Below are 18,840 nucleotides of genomic sequence, written 5' to 3'. Positions count from 1 at the left end.
CTGCAGAGCCCGTGTGATTCCTCCTGTGCTACGTGCGGAGCAGGGAAGGGAAACAGCTCAGTAATTGCAGTTCCATGGAAAGCTCCCGACGGCTGTTCCGTAGGAGCGCGTTCCCAGTCCTCGCGGTGAACTCGGCTTGCAGAAGCTCCGGGAGAACGAGCACTAGAGGGCAGAACGCGACCAGCGACGGGCGCGGGCTTTGGCGAGGGGGGGAGCAGAGCCCGGCTGTCTCTGAGCTGCCTTTCCCCGCGTCAGAGTCCAAGTGACTCCGTAAAATGGCACCTTTCTGGTTCTTCTAGGTAGAAGAGTGAAAAGAATTTTGTTAAGCACGGGAAGGAATCAAAGACAGAAAATACAGGAAATCCGTGACTGAAATTGACTGAACTTGGTGGGTTTATGCTGTTCTTTGCACTGAGTACCGTGGAAGTTTGGTGATGACAAACTTTCCTAATTCATTTCTGATCCCCCTTGCTGCCTCCCAAGAAACCAAGATTTCCCAGGATAGCTTTTCCTTCCTATGACTTGATTTCTAGAAAGCTGGAAGGAAAAACTCTGGAAGGAATAGCCTTTCCATTTCCTTCTGATTTCATTTCCCTGTATCTCCAGTAACATAAATAATTTTATAAGTGATATAAAACATTTCCACAAAGCATATATTGAAAGCACGAAGCCCTCAGGATCCTCTGCCCAAACAAACTCCTTCCTTCCCCATCTCTGTGTTTCAGTGAGTGCTCCAGCAGCCTCATTGTTTGGATAATTCAGGGTGCCAGATGGCTGTAAATATGTTCACAACCCTCCTTACCCTGCTCCCTCCTCCCTGGCACCCTCAATGCTCTACCCAGTACCGAGCACCTGGTCTGTTCCCATTTGGAGTCTCCCTTCTCCCCTCTGGAGCTAAATTTGCACTGCTGGTTTGTATTTTCCCTTTAAATGAAGTGGGAAAATCTTAGGGAATGTTTTGTGCCAGGGAATACTGAATTCTTCCTTTGCTGTCGCTTGCACCATCAGTTAATTGAAAATGTGCCTCCTGCCCTGTGGCATCAGCCTGCTTCCTGCAGGAATCCTGTCCCTGACATAGGAAGATGCAGCTCACCTGCAGGGAATCATGAGGGAGGAGCAGCTTCTTCCTATTTTGAGCGCAGCCATCTCATACTTACCCTTGGCATGGGGTTAGGGCACACAGAACAGGGTGATTCATCCCAGATCATGCCCCAAGGACCTGGCAGAGGCAGCGTTTGAACAACCGGCCCCATTCTTCCTGCCTCACAGGCTCTAGATTCATTGTCATACTCTGATCCTGTTATTCCATAACTCGTGAGGGCCCAAATCCTGGGCCCTGAGCCCCTGAGATAACTTTTCTGTGTAATGATATATTCCCAAACTGCTGAGCAGTAGAAAATGACAGAAAACTGTTTCAATGGCACTGTAAAAAGGGAAGCTGGTTTTAAAACACCTGAAAATACAGGCAGTGACGTTTTGAGAGCTGAGGAATAACTGAGGTCACGAGCTGCCTGAGGAATGCTGCAGCAGCACAAACTCAGGTCACGGGAAGGGTGAGCTGTGCCCATGAAGGAACAAGAATTCAGCCAGATTTGTCTGTGGTTTTGCTCTCAGTGATGAGCTGGTGGGTGAACTCTTCCCTGGAAAGCAGGAGGGAGCAGATGGCAGCAGGCAAATATCTGACTTGAGCAAGGAGAGAAAGAAACCTGTTTTCCAAAGGATCTATTTGACATACAGAAGCCAAATGTTATTTTTATGAAGCATTATGAGCCAGACCTCTCATTTATTGAACCTTACCAGTTTGTGAGCTGCCAGCAGACCTAACCTGAGTGACCCTGTGACCTATAAAGGACAAGAGAACCAGCAGGCTGGAGCAGGCATTCCGAGCAGGCTTTTCCAGGAACCTTCAGGATTCTGAATGCCACCTCACGATTTCTGGGAAGCACGACTCCCAGCTTGGTCTGCAGAAAGGTAGACAGCGCTCAAATTATATATAGCAGCGAGTGGGCTGGGAGGAGAAACACTTGGCTGCACAGAGCAGGAGGATGCTCTGGAGAAACCCAGGGAGTGTTGTAAGGTGCAGCACAAACCACTGGCATCTGGCGAGTGGAGCTGGGCCAGTGCTGGCCTGTGGGCAGCTGGCACTAATGGAGTGAAGGAGAGCCCTGGGCAGTGCCAGGGGCACACCGGGTACACACAGATTGATCCCTTGCTCTCAGCGCTTCTTCATCCTGTTCCATGCCCTGCCATGGGCAGGGGCACCTTCCACTGTCCCAGGCTGCTCCAAGCCCTGTCCAACCTGCCCTTGGACACTTCAGAGTTGGGGCAGCCACAGCTTCTCTGGGAAGCTTGTGCCAGGGCCTCCCCACCCTCACAGGGAAGAATTCCTTCCCAAAACCCCATCTAAAACTTCTCTCTTTCAGTTTAAAGCCATTAATGACTCAGTCCATTTGTTGAGAGTCCTTTAAATAATGATGTCCACATCTCCACTGTGGCATCATTCCAGTCGATGCCAGACCTTTGCCTATTGCCCAGTATCAGCCTGTGAGCCACAGATTCCTCCAGCTCTGAATGGTTCCCTCTGTCCTCCTGTCCTACATGTATGGGCTCTTTATTCTGACCATTCCGTCAGCCCCAGGGCAGGGGTTTGGAAGGAGAAATTACCATTTCAGTGCAGAACTCCCAAGCCACTGGTGTCAGGAGAGGGCTGAGCTCTGTCCTTTGAACTCTGGCTGGTCTGGCCCCTCCCAAACATTCCCAAATGTTAAAAAGATTTTGAAACCCTCTCTTGCCTCTGGGCTGGGATGATTTGTGTCAAAACAGAGCAACAAATTTTTAAACACATTACAAATTAAGGAAGTGGAAGAATCACTGTAGTTTTCAGTTCCTCAGGACATTTTATAGAGTAAAACAAATCAGCAGTGTCTGAAAGCAGAGATTTGCTATTCCTGGGCCAGGCTCAGGAAACACTTCCAACAGGTACAACTACAGCTGCACCTTTCACCTTTTCTGTGGTGTCACTTTAACAGGTGTCATGTCAGACATCCCCAGTGTTGAACCAGCCCCTCAGGGAGAGGAGTGTGGGGATCTCTGAGCCTGAGGAGGAACTTTCTGACAGCTCAAACTGGATTTAGGGAAAAGAAGTCCAAGGCACTGTACTATGTATCTCACCAAAAAATTCCTTCCTAAAGAGAGAGAACGTGGACAAATCTCCACGTGTGCATATTCCAGGGATACATTTGCACACAGGTGTATCTGGCATGCAAAACTGCTGAATTTTTCTATTTTCTATCTTTTTTTAGGGAAGTGGGTCTGTTCTTGCTGAGCTTTAATTTGAAAACCCAGTTGGAACTTGTTAAGTCAATAATTATTCTTGTGAATGTGGGTCAAACTATTTTATGTCTCTTCATCTCTAGGGACTTGGAAGAAGATTCAATCCTCCAGCAGTCCAAGGTAGAAAGCACCACACTTCCCATTTTATTTCAAAAGCCCAAACTGATTGTCTCATGGGGGTAAAAGCTGATGAGGGACAGGGTCGTGTGAGTGAGTGGCATCACTGGAGCACCAGGTGCTCACCTACAGCTGCTGACACAGGAAAGAATGCCCCCAGCTCTGATAACGTATCAGAGTGCCTTGGGATCTCATACAATTTATTCTAAGGGCATGCTGAACATATAATTCAGTTGGGATATTGGAGGATCTGTAACTTCCCACCTTCCACATCTGGACACAAATCCTACTTTCTCTTTTTAAGGCATTTGCCTTATTGGAGAAAAAAAAAAAAAAGCAACAATTTCTGCAGTTTTCTCCGTCAGTAACTCCAGAAAATCCTTCTTCACAGCAGGAGCCATTGGCTGTGTTGAAAAATTGTATTTATCCACCCCCTCCTCAGCCTGAGAACCCTCTACCATGAGTTACTGGTGTTCCTGCTCCACTCGGGAGGTTAGGGGCTTTTTCCAAGGATGGAAACTGCTGGAGAAACTGGACTTTATCTACCACAATTTTATTCCTGTGAACTGCTTTGTTAGGTGTAATTCAGCCTGCAGAACAGCCCACTGCTACTGGAACAACATGAACCCCTTTCTGCCTTACACCCGAGTTTTGCTGCCTGTCAGCAGTGTGAGAGTTGCCTCCAAGTGTAAATTCTATTTAAAGCCACCAAAAGCCTCTTAATGGTTACCTCCTGCTTTCCAGCGGCCTCTCAGCACTGCAGAGACACTGCAGCTGCTCCCTCTGTCCCCAGATCTGCAACGGGTGAAACTTAGGGTGGCCATGTGTCACATGGGGCTGGTTTGTGGGGCTGCACCCCAAAATGTTCTCTTGGCAGGAACTCTCTGGGTGGGGACAGCTGTGTCTGAGCACAGCCCCTGTGGCTTGGGGGATTTGTTGGGTTTTCAGCCCTCTCTACCCAGCTGTTGGGTGCCAGTGTTTCACAGAGTTATGGAATCATGCAATGATTTGGGTCTTGAAAGGGACCTTAAATCTCATCCAGTTCCACCCCTGCCATGGGCAGGGGCACCTTCCACTATCTCAGGCTGCTCCAAGCCCCATCCAACCTAGCCTTGAACACTTCCAGGGCTGGGACCACCACAGCTGCTCTGGGCACCCTGTGCCAGAGCCTCCCCACCCTCACAGGAGGGAATTTCTTCCCAAGAATTCCATCCTGAGGTATTTCTCTGTTATTCCCTTGGAAAAGCAGAGGATGGAGGGAGGGAGGGAGGAGGGGGTTTGCTTAAAGCTTTTGAGGCAGGGAGGGAGAAAATAACCAAAAAAAGACGCTTTGGTGGGGAGGTGGGTGGGCTTCTGTGTGCCGCATGCAGCCGGGGTTCCTCGCCCCGCGGTCCTTATTTGGCTGGGAGCGGGAGCATTCCAGGGATTGGCTGTGCTGGGAAGCAGGCAGGGAGTGCAGGCACTGGAGCCGAGTGCCAGCTGACGAGCACAGCACACGCTTGCCCACTCCTCACCATGTGTTGAGCAAATTGCAGCTATTTTTATAGGAGACGCTTTGCCTACATCTTAAGAATCCAGTCCCAATCCCGTCTCCCTCTAGTGTAATGGGAAATCCCCTTCCCAGCCCCCTTTTCCCTATTCTGTACATGTTTTCAAGGCACAGTTGGGCAGAACCCAGAGTTCTTGGCCATTATCAGGCTTCAGACTTCTCTGCTGTGCACTGCCCGGCCAGGGCGCTCTGTATTCCTGTAATGATCCAGTGTTTTGTCTCTAGACCCAACATAATTGCCACGCCGGACAATACCGGCCCTTTCTGGGAATGGCAGCCGGCTGCTCCGCTGCTGGGCGAGCGCAGCCCCGTTGTGCAGAGTTATTCCCGCATGGATAGACCCACCGGCCGGGGGCGATGATGCACAAAGCCACGTCTGTGCTGCCCTTGGCTTTGCTGCTCCGTAGGGCTCCCTGCGCCGTGCCAGCGGCTTTGGGAATGCCTCCGCAGGCAGGGGCCGGGCAGGGGCTGGCGGGAGGCAGCAGGGAAACAGAGGGGGGAAAACTGAGGGGTGAGCAGAGAGGCGAGATCCCCAGAACTGCCCTTAGGAGCTTCAGGGCCTCCCTGGGGAGAGCAGGACGGGGCTGCTCAGGTGTGCTGCTCGTGGGGACCTTTCCAGAGGCCTGCACTCAGAGCAGCATGGCAGTGAGCATTCCAAAATCCAAGGAGAGTTGCTGGTGTGGGAGTCACAAATACAGCACCTCGCTGGCACTAACTGCGATGCAGGTCATAAGGGAGGTTCAGTAGTTCCTTGCAAAACACTTTGTGAAGCAATCCAGTTCATTAGCATGGAAAGGCACTGAAAGTTATCCCTGGAAGTATCACTGGGGTCTGGTTAAGCCAAACTCACTGAGAAAGGTTTGGGGTTTGGTTTTATTTTTTTCTTTAATTTAAAAAAATCTTATCATCACAGCCAGGAAAGGAAAGAGAAAACACCAACCATGACCCAGGAAGTAACTCTGTGGGTTTAATATTTTTGTGGACTATTTGCCATGTAGGTAATAGAATTAGGTTTCCTTTTAAAAAACAAGGAACAGTTGGATGTTACCACGAGTGAACTTGTGAGACACAGCCACGTCCTGCTCGTGGGTGTGAAAGCTGAGCCAGCCCATGAGCTGACGATCTGAGCTCTGCTCTGGGCTCAGTTTTCTTTCCAGCCAGGCTGATTCAGATCTTGGACAGCCCAAGCAGAGCCTGCTGCTGTCTATGACACCTGAGAGGGCAAGGCAAACCTACCAAAACTGCCGTTGGCTTGTGGTGTCTGGCTCCTGCACACACCCCTATTGCTCAGCTCAAATAAAAGGTAAAAAAAAAGAGAATTGAGAATGGAAAAGCCCAAACCCCCCCAACTGCCTGTGTGGGCTGTCGAATCCAAGGCTTTGATCCTCTGGTTGCACAGAAGGGAAGACACGTCGCTGCTGCCTCCCACTGCTCGGGGCCAAGGGGGTCTGTGAAGCATTCATGGCCTGACAGGGTCAGGGTGGATATGGAGTGTGTTGCTGCTGCCCTTCCGGAGGGCTCTGTGTGCACCCCAAAATAACAGCTGCCAGCCCCAAGTTTTCTAGGGGACTGTGCCAGGACAGAGCTCTGCGAGCTGCACCCAGCAAATGCCTCAATGGCCTGTGTAACGCTGGCAATCAGCCTGGACTTCCCACATCTTCAGGGAAGTTCCTGGACACTGGGGACTTCCCGGCAGTGGTGGGGATGGACACCGTTTTTAACCTTTTAATGTCACTTATTTCTGAGAGGGAACAGGGCAAGTGTCCCAGTGAACGAGACGTAGTTTGGGGCACAGCCCAGACATGAAAGCAGCAATGCCAGGGCTCATCCAGCTCCACTCCATGGAGTGCTCCAGGCAGACACGGGCAGTTCCCAGGAACCAGTGCTCACTCCTGTTCTTGGAGCATGACAGGAGCTGGGGCCTGCAGTGCAAAGGGAGCTCTTACAAAGGAGTATAAACTGCAACTGATTTATTGGAACACGGGGTTGATTCATCAGGGGATGCGATGGAGGAAAGGAAGGGTCCAAGCTTTGAGAAGCAAATTTGGGAGAGAACAGGCACCTTTTCACTCTTTTGAACACTGTAAATAATAATAATTAAAAAAAAAAAGACCCAATTGCTGCCCTCCCCAGTCCCTCCCTCCCATCCCAAGGCTTGCCTTCACATCATGCTCTTCCTAAATGGCGACTGTGAGCTCTGTTTGGGCTTCGAGTCTGACTGCTGCAGCTCAAACTGTTTGTACAGGTCCCTCAGCTCTTTGATCTCCTGCAGCACCCTCTTAGCTTGGCTCCAGGTGGAGGAAGCCTCCCCCAGCAGCCTCTCAGATTCCTGCAGGATCCTTTCAGAGTCCGACTTGGAACATGATGAGGAAGAAGAGGTGGTGGTGATGGTGGTGCTGGTGTTGGAGTCCTTGGTCTTTCTTTTGCCTTCCCCGTAGCCCTTCACCTCTGTCAGCAGTTCCTGAGTTTTTTCCAGTTTCAGTGCAACCAGTTCCTGTATCCGGGACAGCTGCTCTGGTTCTGCCGAGGCAAACTGAGCCTCCAGCCCCTTCCTCAGCACCGCCCGGTGCGTGGAAGAGTCCCGTCGGGACAGGATTTCTTCCATGGAGGCACATTTATTCTTTTCTGAGTGCGAGAGCTTTTTGGGGACCTGCGGTGTGTACATGGTCCCTTTGTCAAAGGAGTCATTGCGCTGCCCAGCTCTATCCCATGAGGTCACCTCCTGTCGCGGGAGGCTCCCTGTCCTCCCTTTCTCCGATGACTTGGTGTTCTCCGAGTCCGAGCGGCGCCGCCCAGCAGTGAGGTGTGCCACGGACTTGTCCAGATCCACCCGGAAACTCTCCTCGCAGGTGCCGTGATCCTCCGGAGAGGCGTCTTCCTCCTGGATCAGGTCGAGGGTCAGCATTCCATCGGAGGTTGAGGTAGATGCCTGGAGGAGCAGAAAGCAGAGCTCAGTTGGCACCAGAATGGCTGCCCCTGCTTCCAAGGGTCTCTGCACTGCAGATACACACTACAGAGAAGGAGCGGGAATGCTCCCTCACTCAGTGACAGAGCCTCGGGGTGGCTTTTGCCAGAAGGTTTGCACAGTGCTGTGCTGATGACCCAGAGCTGTCCTTACGGCAGCTCTCAGTTCAGCATGGAGCTCCAGCACCAGCTCTCCTTGCACTTACTGACAAATGGAACACTTCCAGGGGAATTTCACCCAAGCAGGTGTCTGGGATTGATTGTACCTACCACAGCCATGAGGTGACCCCGCGTGGGAGGGCGCCTGGAGTGCTGGATCTTGGCTCTGTCACGCGTTGGGTGGGCAAGGAAACTGTCCTCTTCCACAGTGACCTGCAGGGTGACACAGGCTGTGAGCACGGAACACGAGCCACTCCCAGCTCCTGGAGCTGTAAGCAGGAGGAGACTGGCAGTGAACAGGGTGTGGGAGTCCAGTCTTGGAAGTGACACAGTGTTGGCCTGGTCTCTGCTCTCTGTGCCATGATGGGATTACATCTGCTCCAGTCATTCCTGACAACTGAACCTGTTTGCAAAGACTCCTGTGACAGACTCTCCTGGAAGCCATCTCTCCTGGTGTCTGCTGTGCTGCTTCCTGCTCTAAAGCCTCCCCCATAGTCTGACCTTGGTTTTCCTTCACTACAGGCTCTGTGCTGCCTTCCAGGAGAGCAAAGAGCCTCCTGGCAGTGCCGTGGCACTGTGGGAAGCTGAGTGTGAATGGGAGAGCTGAGACAGGTTTGAGCTGAGGAAGGGTTGCCATGAAACATTAATGTGAGAGTCAGGCCTGGAGCGAGGGCACAGCCTGCTCCAGCTAGGTTCTCCTTCACACTGAAGGAAACTGTGGGAATGCTCACCCTGACGTGCCTCTGCCAGCCCACCTGGCATTCTAAGTACACCCTGTGTCCCCAGGAGGAGGCTGAACTGGGGCTGCCCTGTTATTTTTCCTGGCAGAGGCTGCTTTGTGTAACTGGGACTTCCACACGCCCCTTGAGAAGCAGGAGGAGTTCTGCTGGAGACACTTTGTGTGGATGTGTCCCTAAGACAGGGCTGTTCCCAGCAATCTCAAACCTTCACCTGGGCTGAGACACGGGAGCTGGGATTCAGCCTGAATCCTGCTCACCTCGTCCAAGATCCGGTTTTTAGCACGTGTGATCGCAGAGTTGAGGGCGTTAATCCAGGACTCTTTCTCTTCTGGACTCACAGCCAGGAAGATCAGATTTGGTGCCTACAAAAGAGGGAATTCAGGTCAGTGCCAGAACTCACACAGGGATGGGCCCTGGCCAGCGTGAGGCCTATGGCTCTACAGAAAAGGCAAAGCAGAGCAGAGCCTCCAACCCTCTTTTCCCCAGGACCATTTACATCCCTCTCTTCCCTGCATCCCCCCAGGACCATCCACACCCCTACCCACCCCTGGAGCCAGTGGCTCTTGGGCTGGCTGCATCTGGGCAAACCCCACATACCGTGTTTCCAGGCTGCCTGGAGTGGGCGAGAGTAAATTTGCTGTGGTTCTTTTTGCTTCTACTTTTGGACTTCCTGAGCTCTTCACATTTCTCATAGTCACTCAGGTCAAACATTTCCTGTATGGTTTTTTCATCTTTCACCTGCAAAACAGCAAGAAAATTAGAACTTTGCAGATGTCAGAGATGCCACTGCTCTAGCCAGCAGGATTTCAACAGGAGGATTTTGACTAGTCTCTTCTGGAATGAGGAGGCATATTTAGAAGGATAGCAAGAAAATCATACTTTGCCAGGTTAATTTGCCAGGTTAATTCCTGGCTCTTCCATCCCCAGAGTTACTGGCATCAGGCTGAACAGTCATGCAGGTGTGATCAGACACAGCATTCCTGCTTGTGGGCCCTCAAAATGTGCAGGATTTACTCCAGCCACAAGGAGAGGACCCTGTGTGCTGGGAGGGGGCTAGGGTGGAGGTGAGAGGTGCAGGAGAAGGTGGGCTCTCATCTCTGGTACAAGGGGACAGTTGTTCTCTGCAGACAGCAGAACAAGAGGTGGAGCAATAAGGATTAGCACTTCCTATTTTTTACCCTGTGCTGGCAGCTGGCTCTGGGGGAAGTACGACCGGGCCCAGAGTGTGGACATGACACTGAGCCCCAGCCCTGCAAGGGGGCTGTGGGCAGAACCCACCACCCAGGGCAGGGGCTGCCGGGCTGTCCCGAGGCTCTCAGTGTCCTTTAAAGAGTCCTTGAGTGACCACAAGATCTTCCATTTTCCAGGTCTGTTCCGCAACACTCTGCTCTGCCACAGTGCGACAGGTAGATGGGGATGGATCAGTGTCACAGAGGCTCAGATTAGAGATGGAGTTTGCACAGGGTCACTGGGCGACAGGCAGGGGTCTAGGGGCACACAGGGCTCTGGATGCTGATCCCTGACGGTGCTGTCCCTCGGAGACTTGGAGCAAAGGGGAAATGGCAAAGCTCTCCCTTCCTTTTCATTGCTCTCCTAATGCACCATCCTCAATCCCACTCCTACAGCAGGGAAGCTCTGCTCTTCCATGGTAAACACAAGGAATTAGGAAACCGGGGTGGGAGACAGCTCAGGCTTGCATGTCCATTACAAACTCTGCACCAGGCTCAAATCCACATCCATCTGCTTAATCCGACTCCAGCCAGTCATCCCAGGCTGCATCAGCAGTGGAGGGTGTGTAACTCGGGTGCTGGGAAGGCAGATGGTGGTGAGGTCTGAGCCCTTGGATTTCCTGAAAGGACTCCACCCCATTTCATACATTTCCTCCACAGTTTTGGGAAGCACTGAAGGAACTCCCCATGATTCTTCCATAGAATTTAATCAAAGAGGGTGACTAAACAAGCTTCCTAACCAGGGGCATGGATAAACTGACCATCTGGCCTTGCCTGATGACAGCAGCTCCCCTCTATCCTTTGTCCTTGTGCTCCTGAGTGTGTCCCCAGGATCCACAGGACAATCACCGGCACTGCCATCCCTGACGGCCCGAGCTGGTTCCTGCTTGTGACACATCCCCTGTGTCTGGGTGTGATAACAGAGACTGTCTGGCTGCACATCCTCCCTACATGCTGCTAATCGGCTTTGATCTCTTCCCACTCCCATCCTACAATCCACCTCTTTCCAAGAATCTCAGCTGAATTGTGCCCGACTCATTTGCAGCAGGAAAAGCCGATCCCCCTCCGACCCCCAGCTGCGCTCTGCGGCTGAGACCAGAGCCCTTGCTCCAGATGTTTGCTCATGTGGGTCACTGGGGCTTCCCCAGCCCTTCCCTTCCTCTGCAGAGCTCACACAACCTCCTGCCTCCAGGAGCATCCCCAGGAAGCTGCAGGACAGAGCAGGTGTCTTTGTTCAGACAAACACCCTGCAGGTGCAGCTCGTCCTTCAAACACCTGCAAATGACACGAGCCAGGGGACACTGCACTCGGACACACTGAGGGGATCCTGCTCCTGTGTCTGACCCATTATAAAATGCTTAAAGCTGGGAATAAGCAACATCCACAGAGGGATTCCTGGGGGAAGAGGATCAGCAGCAGCCTGGAATAGGTGGCTGTGGTGGCACAGAAAAAACAGCGGGTGTCTCACATGGGGCATGGCCAGCTGAGTCCCCTCTCATGCTCATGTAACAGAGCATCCAGTGTGCAGAGAGAAAAACTGGACAGAAAGAAGGTGAAAGGCAACTCCAGAGGCACCTGCCAGCTCTTTTGTCCTTTGCGGGAGGCTCCTGAGGCCAAAAGGAGGGAGGTGGTGGCATGAGAGGCTGCTCAGAGCAGCCTTGGAGCTAGGAGAGGCTGAGGACAAGGCAGCCTGAGGAGCCACAGATTTACTGGGACCATGAGGCCAACAGAGCTGAAACCCTGGTCACTGTCAGTTGCAGGTGGGTGACAAACCTGCAGGGTGTCACCTCCTCCATGTTCTCAGTGAGATAGGGGCCATCCAAATCAAACTTTCCAGGCTTCTCCAAAGAGGATTTGTCTGAATGTGTCCCAGCACCCTGTCAGTGCTCAGGAGGAAGTGACCTCTGGTATCAGTTCTCCGTAGGAGAGGAGGAAGCAAGAGGTTGATGGTTGATTTTGGCAAAACCATTCCCAGCTGGGAGGTTTCCAGCAGGTCTCTCCTTCCCCAAAGCTACAGAGAGTTTAAGAATTGAGGGATCTCAGAGCCTCAGTGGTAGGTGGGTCCTGCTCTCCGTGCCCTGTGGGGAGCTAGGGATTGGAAGGATTAAGGTGAATCAATCCCAGCAGGTGCTGCCCTGGCTGTCTGCTGGCATTGCTGTCGGGCTGTACCCATGCGAGGCAGGCAAAACAACCGTGCCCTGGGGTTCCACTTGGCTCCTACCTGTGGCCAGGTGAGGGAAGGGGAACTGAGGCATGGAAAAGCAATCAGAAGCATCCCCCATCCCTACAGCAAGGAATACTTCTTTGCAGCCATGAGATCATGCAGCCCCGCTCCCCTGGCAGCTGGCCCTGCTCGGGGTGTCACTGCCTGTGCCAAGGCTGACACTGCTCGGATCTGAGGAGAGGAGCTGCATTCCTTGCACTCCTTTCACTCCTTCCCCCACAGCTGCCGCCCGCCTGGGTTAGCCCCCGGGGCACCCAGCACTCCCTGTGCCCTGAGATGTGAGGGGCTGTGAGCACGTAATGGGTCAGAAGACCAGCCATGGCACCCAAATCCCTTCTCCAGAGGGTCACAGCTGTTTGTGCTTCCAGAACTCTGCTCCCATAGGAAGGCTCATTGCAGCGCGCTGGCAGCGGGAGGGTCTCTGACCTGGGTTAATTTACCACCCTTGGGTGTCTCACTCGTGAGAGTCTGAATTTCCTCACCAAGCTGTGACCTGCAGTGACTCTGAACCTCCTGGACCCAGGTCAGGGCTGTGTTTTGGGGCCAAACCGTGAATGGAAGGGCAGGGCAGGTGCTCAGTCACAGCAGTCTGGGATTTTTGGTGACAATTTGCTTGATCAGTTCCCTGCTGCACTGGGACACAGAAAAATGCGGAAGGTAAAGAAAATCACAAGACCCAGTGTGAGGCACCCACGGGACACTTGGGAGGCCACAGTGCGGCTCAGGATGTAACCAGAAACCTCCAGACTCTCAGTGCAGCCAAATACCCAAACATGGGCAGTTTTGGGACAGACAGTTCCCCTTGTAGGCTGCGACCAAAGTTTCACTTCCTCCAGCTGAGCAGCGCTACTTCAACAAGGGATGGAGCTGCCTGCAGACCTGGCTGAAGCCAGGCTGTCACTGGGACAGGGATGCACATGGGTGTGAGCAGGACTGTCCAGTCCTTGTCATGGCCAGGTCGCTGCCCTTAGCTGATGAGGGGATGGTGGCAGGACATGGCAGGGACACCTTCCACCAGCCCAGATTGCTCCAAGCCCCATCCAACCTGGACTTGGACGCTTCCAGGGATGGGGCAGCCACAGCTTCTCTGGGCACCCTGTGCCAGGGCCTCCCCACGCTCACAGGGAGGAATTTCTTCCCAAAATCCCAATGTACTGAGTCTAGCGGCGCTCACTGAGGGCAAACGCCCCACGGAGCATTAGAGAACCGAGTATGCGAACACACCCCCAGCCCCTCGCCGGCCGTGCCGAGCTGGAACCGAGGAGCGGCACCTCCTCGAGTGCTCTTGTGCTAATTGAGCCAATGCCTTTGGTAGCAAACAAGGGAATGCTCGAGAGAAGCGTTTCCTCATCGCCCTCGGCGGCCGGGCTCGAGCTGCCTGGCAGCCCCCGGCTTCCTGCGAGGAAGTGCCGAGCCCGAGCCCAGCTGTGTCAGCTCGGCCGCTGCTCCCCGGCGCAGGCAGGGACAAAGCTGGGTCAGGAACAGGGAACAATTCCCAGAAATGTACCGGGGGGAGGAACCGTCGTGAGGAGAGCGAGGGGAAAGAATGCAAGAGTGAGCTGAGAAGGTGGCAGTGTGCTCAGCCGAGCTCAGCCCGCTGCACCTCATCCCTACAGAGCTGGTTCTGGCCTATGACCAAACGCTGAATAACCAAGGATTTTGGTGTGAGTTCACGGAGTTCAGCAGCCATGAGGGAGCAGAGTGAGCACGGCCAGAGCCTCAAGCTCCCATTTCGGGAGGTGTCAGACAAGTCCCACAGCTTTCAAAGGGCAGCACTCAAACACCCTGTTAGCATTTTCCATCAGCTGGGCTGCAAAATTGTATTTCTTCTCCTTACAGACTTGGCTCTGCCAGGAAGAAGCCCAGGCTTCTATCAGACATTCCCAAATTCTCCTGACAAAACTGAATAATCAGGGCTGGTCTCTGACCTGCAAGCCCAGTCCTAGACAGAGAACTGGAAAAGTACACAAATTCCCAGGAGGAATTGGCATGAATATTGATGGCATTTTGTTAGTCTGAATTTTGGAAATCTCCCCACTGCAGACCTCAGCCCATGCTCAGCTCTGAGAACGGTCTCTTTGTGCAGCATCAACACCTGCCCCAGCCAACATACTTCCCGAGGGATCCCGGTGTGGAACAGACAATTCCCCTTCCCCATGGGCTTTGGGGAGATGGGATTCATTGCCCTGCTTCCCAAATGGAGAAACTGAGGCAAAAGTAAATAAATGAATCCATTTAATGAGCAGAGCCAAGGAGCTTCCAGGAACCTTAGGATTTAACCCTTTCTGCTCCGAGATGGTAGGGAGGGCTGGCAATGTCACTTCACCTGCAGAACCACGTCTGGAGCAGCCATGCAACATGAGATGAGCTGCCAGGAAACAGCAGGCGCTCTGGGAGCAGAGCTTGGAGCTACACATGGGCCTTCCCTGGGGCCCAGGAGGGGTCCTGGCTTTGCTAAGTGCTGGTGCTCTGGTTGGCATCAAACCCTGTGAGCAGGAAGTCTTGGGACACCCCCCAGGAACCCCTCGGGATTCCCTACAGTGAGACCCCCAGGATGCCAGACCCCCTGACATGGCTTGTTCCACAGGCACAGAGTCACCTTAGCACACACCAGCAGCACATGTCACCTCCATGGCCAGCACGGAGTCACCTCTGCACACCAGCACCAGATGTCATCTGTGGCCACATCTCTGCTGGCCACACAGATTCTTCCATATAAAGCCTCAGCAGCGGCTGCCGCGTGTTATTTATGGTCCATCACACACACGTGGAGCCCGGGGGCCGCCTCAGGCCCAGCTGTGAGTTTTTCCCCCTATGAAACACAAACACGAGAGCTTCTTGTTCAGAACGGGCTCCTCCAGCCTCATCCCTCTCTGGTGCTCCCAGCACAGCTGGATTTGACCTGTAGCTACCTGGACATCTATTGCCCGTTCCTGTTTGTCTCTGGAGCAGCCAGATTGATAGGAGCAAGCTCTAGAATGCCAGCAAGCAGCTCAGCACACCCTGGGCATTCAGTCCACTTTTTAGGCCATTTCTCTGTTATAAAAAGCCCTGACCCTCTGCCTGTGCTGTGTCCACATGTCCTTAAATCAAATTGTCCCTTGCTCTCTCCAGGTGCTGACAGAGCCAGGCCAGGCAGACCAACCACAGTCTGCGAGGAAATTACCTCCTCTGAGGTGGAGGAAACCCAGAGAGACCAGGATTTTATCCCAAAGTCCCTGAACTGGGGCTACCACCATGCCTGAGGTGGGCATCACTGCCTGGTGCAGCTCTGGGATGTCACAGGGGATAGAGGCTCTGGCCTGGGGAGTTCTACCTGATGGATTTATGGAGACAAAAAGCACAGGGGGGGCGTACAAGGACAGCCAGGTGCTGGCTCAGCCGGACGGTCACATCCGATTACGTCCAGTGGCAACATCACGTTAAGCCTCAGCACCCAGCAAGGAGATGAGGGGCAGCGGAGGGGGCACGTGTTACAACACCATGTCGATCCGGGGTAAAATTTCCCCGTTTTCCTCTTGACATGGAGGAAAAATACAAGAGATCAACCTGTAAATTACTCCATTTCAGTTGGGAGAGTGGAGTTATTTCCAAATAGAGAGTAAGCAGGTGGAAACAAGGCAGTGTTTGGCTCAAGGACAGAGGATAGGCACAGAAGGGAGCCGGCATTGCTGTCGCCGCGGCCGAAAGAGGTTTGAGGGCTTAACTCTCGCTAAGTGAATCCTTTCGCGTGTCCACGCTGGGAAAATGTCGCCCAGCAGCGCTGTCTGGGAAAATCGCTGTCAGAGCCGACCCCGACCCCGGCCCCAGCCGGGTCCCGCCGGCGCCAGCCCGGGGAGAGGAGAAGCCCCCGAGGAACCTCCTGGGCCCGGCTGGCGCTGCGAAGGGCCGGGGCTGCGCCTTTCATATGCAAAGGGAGGAAGGGGGGATGGGAAAGGAAACTGAAACCGATCCTACCTCCTTCTCCGAGATGTAAAGCTGATCTCCCTTCAGAACCACATAACGGTTTTTCCAGATTTCCCTAAAAATGCCTTTTCCGCAAAATTTCCGCACCCAGCCGACCTTCTCTGGCTGCACAGGTTGCTGGTTTCCATCCTGGTGCCCCTAACACAAAGCGAGAGGGAAGAAAATGGGGGAAAACGGGATTATTCTTGGTTTTACACTCCTTTTCTCCCCCTTCCCTCTTTGCCCAACTTTTGTCTCCCCCCGCCTCCGGCCCCTCTCTCCGCCGACGCCGGGACCGAGTCCCTTCCCCGGGGTCACTCCACGGGGATTTTTGTGCTGCAGACACGAAGCGACAGTAGCAGCATCGGGAGGACGCTGCGAGGAGCGGGCAGGGTTCCCTCCGCGGTTATATAAGACAGGCCGGTGTCTCTATCGCCTCATCCAACGGGCATTTATCCATGGAAAGGGGAACAGGAGGGGGATGGGCGGAATTTAAACCAACTGGGTTATTTTACCGCGATGGAAATTGCATTTTGGAGCTTTTCATGAGCAATTAACGCAAGAGGTGAAATCTACGGTTGGTTTATATCAGAGGTGTCTCCGTAGGCAGCGATGGGATCGCTGGGTGCAGCACACAACACGCAAAGAGCGACGGATTGATGGTGCCTCCGGATTTTATCGTTTCCTTGTGTTCCAAGATGAAAACTGCCTGCCTACATCACCCAGTGTCTGTGGCGGCTGCGGGAGGCAGGAGGGGCGCTGGGCAGGGGCAGGAGCAGGGCCGGGCGCAGGGTTTGGGTCTCTTCGGGTCTGCCTGGGGATCTGTGCGCTTATTGCGGGGGGGAGCAGAGGCGAAGCGAACAACCGGCCCCGGAGAGACAAGCCCCCCTCCCCGAAACATCCAGGAGCCTCCCTCACCCCGCCTTGCCCCGGCGAAGAACCGATTCTCTACTCACCCTTTTTGCAGAATTATTTTTTTTCATCGTTCCCTGGTGCGCTCGGAGGCGATTTGGGGCGGGGGGTCGCAGAGGGGCTCCCGGCGCGGGGGAACACCCGGGGCTGCGCCCGCGATCCGCGCTGCCTTCGCCCCGCGTGGCTCAGGGCCCTCTCCCGTTACACGGCGCCCAGCCCGGCGCTCTGAGCCATCGCCAGCGCCGCCGCCGCGTCCCCCCCCGCCGCCACCATCCCGCAGCTCGGGGGGCTGCGCCGGGCTGCGCCGGGCTCCCGAGCTCCATCTATAGCCGCGCGGCCGTGACGTCGGGGTTCGCGGCACGGCGCGGATCGCAGCCCACGGGGCTTGTTCTTCTTTGTCTCTGACTCACCGGGGACGCGGGGCCGTGGGGCAGCGGGCGCGGGGCGGGCGGTGCCGCGCCTGCTGTGCCCAGCGGGGCCCGGGCGCGTTCCCGGCGCTCTCACGGGTCACCGGGAAACTTCCCAGGAGAGGGAAAAGCAGCCGGGTGGCACTGGGAGGGTTTTCTCTCCCCTAAAGGTGTTCGGAAGTGTGAACAAATCCCGCTGGAGAGAGGAGCTGAGAGATTTCCTGGGGAGGGGGCTGTGGGAAGGGGTCGCTTCCAGCACGGAGGGTCTGCACAGCCTGGATTCAGAGCATGGCTTCCAAATGTGAGGAGACACTGAGCTTCCTAAAAAATGCCCTCTTTTGGCTTATTTTGTCTGTCTCCTTCATGTCCTGCAAGTGAGACTGAGGTCACAGATGGGATTTATGGATCAGAAGTGGGTGAGGTAGAGGGAAAAGCAGAGAAAGGAGAAAGTAGTTCTGTCCAGAAAGATTGATCCATCCATCAGTGGATCATCTTTCTAATGACAGTGTCCATTCCATTGCTGGACAACACCCCCCACCCCTGATTTCAAGTGTAATTTCACCCTAGTACTGTAGAATTAACGCACACAGAGTCCTAGGGATGTACTTGGATTAGGAGTGTTTCCAGAGCTTCTGTGAGTGTCTGTACCCCATTCGGAGCATCAGCATTTTTGCCATGAGCTGTGGATGCACTGGACACCTGAGAATACCTGGGACAGAGACACAAGTCAGTCTCTACACCAAATCCAGGGGCTGCCTTTTTGTCCTGTGCCTGTGCAGCCCTGAACTCCATGGGGCCCAGGACCAGGATTTGCCATCGCTGTGCCTCAGTTTCCCCTTTTACCCCATGTGGCCAAAGCTTGGTCCAGGCAGGGCTGATGGCAGAGGGAGAGATGAGCCATGCCCAGAGCCTCCAGTGTATCCCCAGGACACCACAGAACCTGCCAGTTTATTTAATGACATTTTGCCTCCCAACCAGACTTGTCCTTCCGCACATCCTGTTTTTGGTGGCCAGGGCCTGCAGAGTATCGGCTGATGGCCAATACCAGATGGCACAGTGCTGGTGGCAGTAGGACAGCTCCGTCGTGCCCTTTGGATCCACAGCCCATGCTCTTCCCAAATGTCCTCTGGTGCCGGGGAAGTTGCCCTGAAACCACAGCAGGTAACACACTTGCACACACCTCCCCATCCCTGGGAACAGGAATTCAGCTGCAGTTGGAATCCTCAGGCTGTTCTGACAGTGCAACAGTGAGTCATGCTGT

The 18,840-nt window shown here is 54.0% G+C and overlaps 1 protein-coding gene across 2 annotated transcripts; it reads right to left on the bottom strand.

Annotated features, from left to right (window-relative positions):
• Positions 1–5,853: 5,853 nt before the first annotated feature.
• On the bottom strand, positions 5,854–17,582 carry PLEKHO1 (pleckstrin homology domain containing O1). Of its 2 annotated transcripts, XM_058860692.1 has the most exons (7): positions 17,217–17,579; positions 16,273–16,419; positions 9,460–9,600; positions 9,120–9,224; positions 8,234–8,335; positions 7,159–7,928; positions 5,854–7,080 (listed from the first exon to the last, which is right to left on the bottom strand). In XM_058860692.1, the coding sequence occupies exons 1-6, from the start codon at positions 17,241–17,243 to the stop codon at positions 7,161–7,163; spliced, it is 1,290 nt and encodes a 429-aa protein (XP_058716675.1). In that variant the 5' UTR covers positions 17,244–17,579; the 3' UTR covers positions 5,854–7,080; positions 7,159–7,160. The 2 variants fall into 2 exon arrangements, with proteins under 2 accessions (XP_058716675.1, XP_058716676.1); XM_058860693.1 differs by lacking the exon at positions 5,854–7,080 and having other exon boundaries at positions 7,122–7,928; positions 16,273–16,410; positions 17,217–17,582.
• Between the last annotated feature and the right edge of the window lie 1,258 nt (positions 17,583–18,840).

Source organism: Poecile atricapillus, chromosome 33 (genome assembly GCF_030490865.1).
Source record: "Poecile atricapillus isolate bPoeAtr1 chromosome 33, bPoeAtr1.hap1, whole genome shotgun sequence".
NCBI lineage: Eukaryota > Metazoa > Chordata > Aves > Passeriformes > Paridae > Poecile > Poecile atricapillus.
This window is presented reverse-complemented; position numbering and strand designations above follow the sequence as displayed.

What these genes read in the sequence shown, in the direction of transcription:
- PLEKHO1 (XM_058860692.1), bottom strand. Translation starts at nt 17,243, where the DNA reads ATGAAAAAAAATAATTCTGCAAAAAGG. An exon ending in AAAATAATTCTGCAAAAAGG is followed by an intron (nt 16,420 to 17,216) that starts GTGAGTAGAGAA and finishes GCTTTGTGTTAG; the next exon opens with GGGCACCAGGATGGAAACCA. An exon ending in CCAGGCAGCCTGGAAACACG is followed by an intron (nt 9,225 to 9,459) that starts GTATGTGGGGTT and finishes CCTCTTTTGTAG; the next exon opens with GCACCAAATCTGATCTTCCT.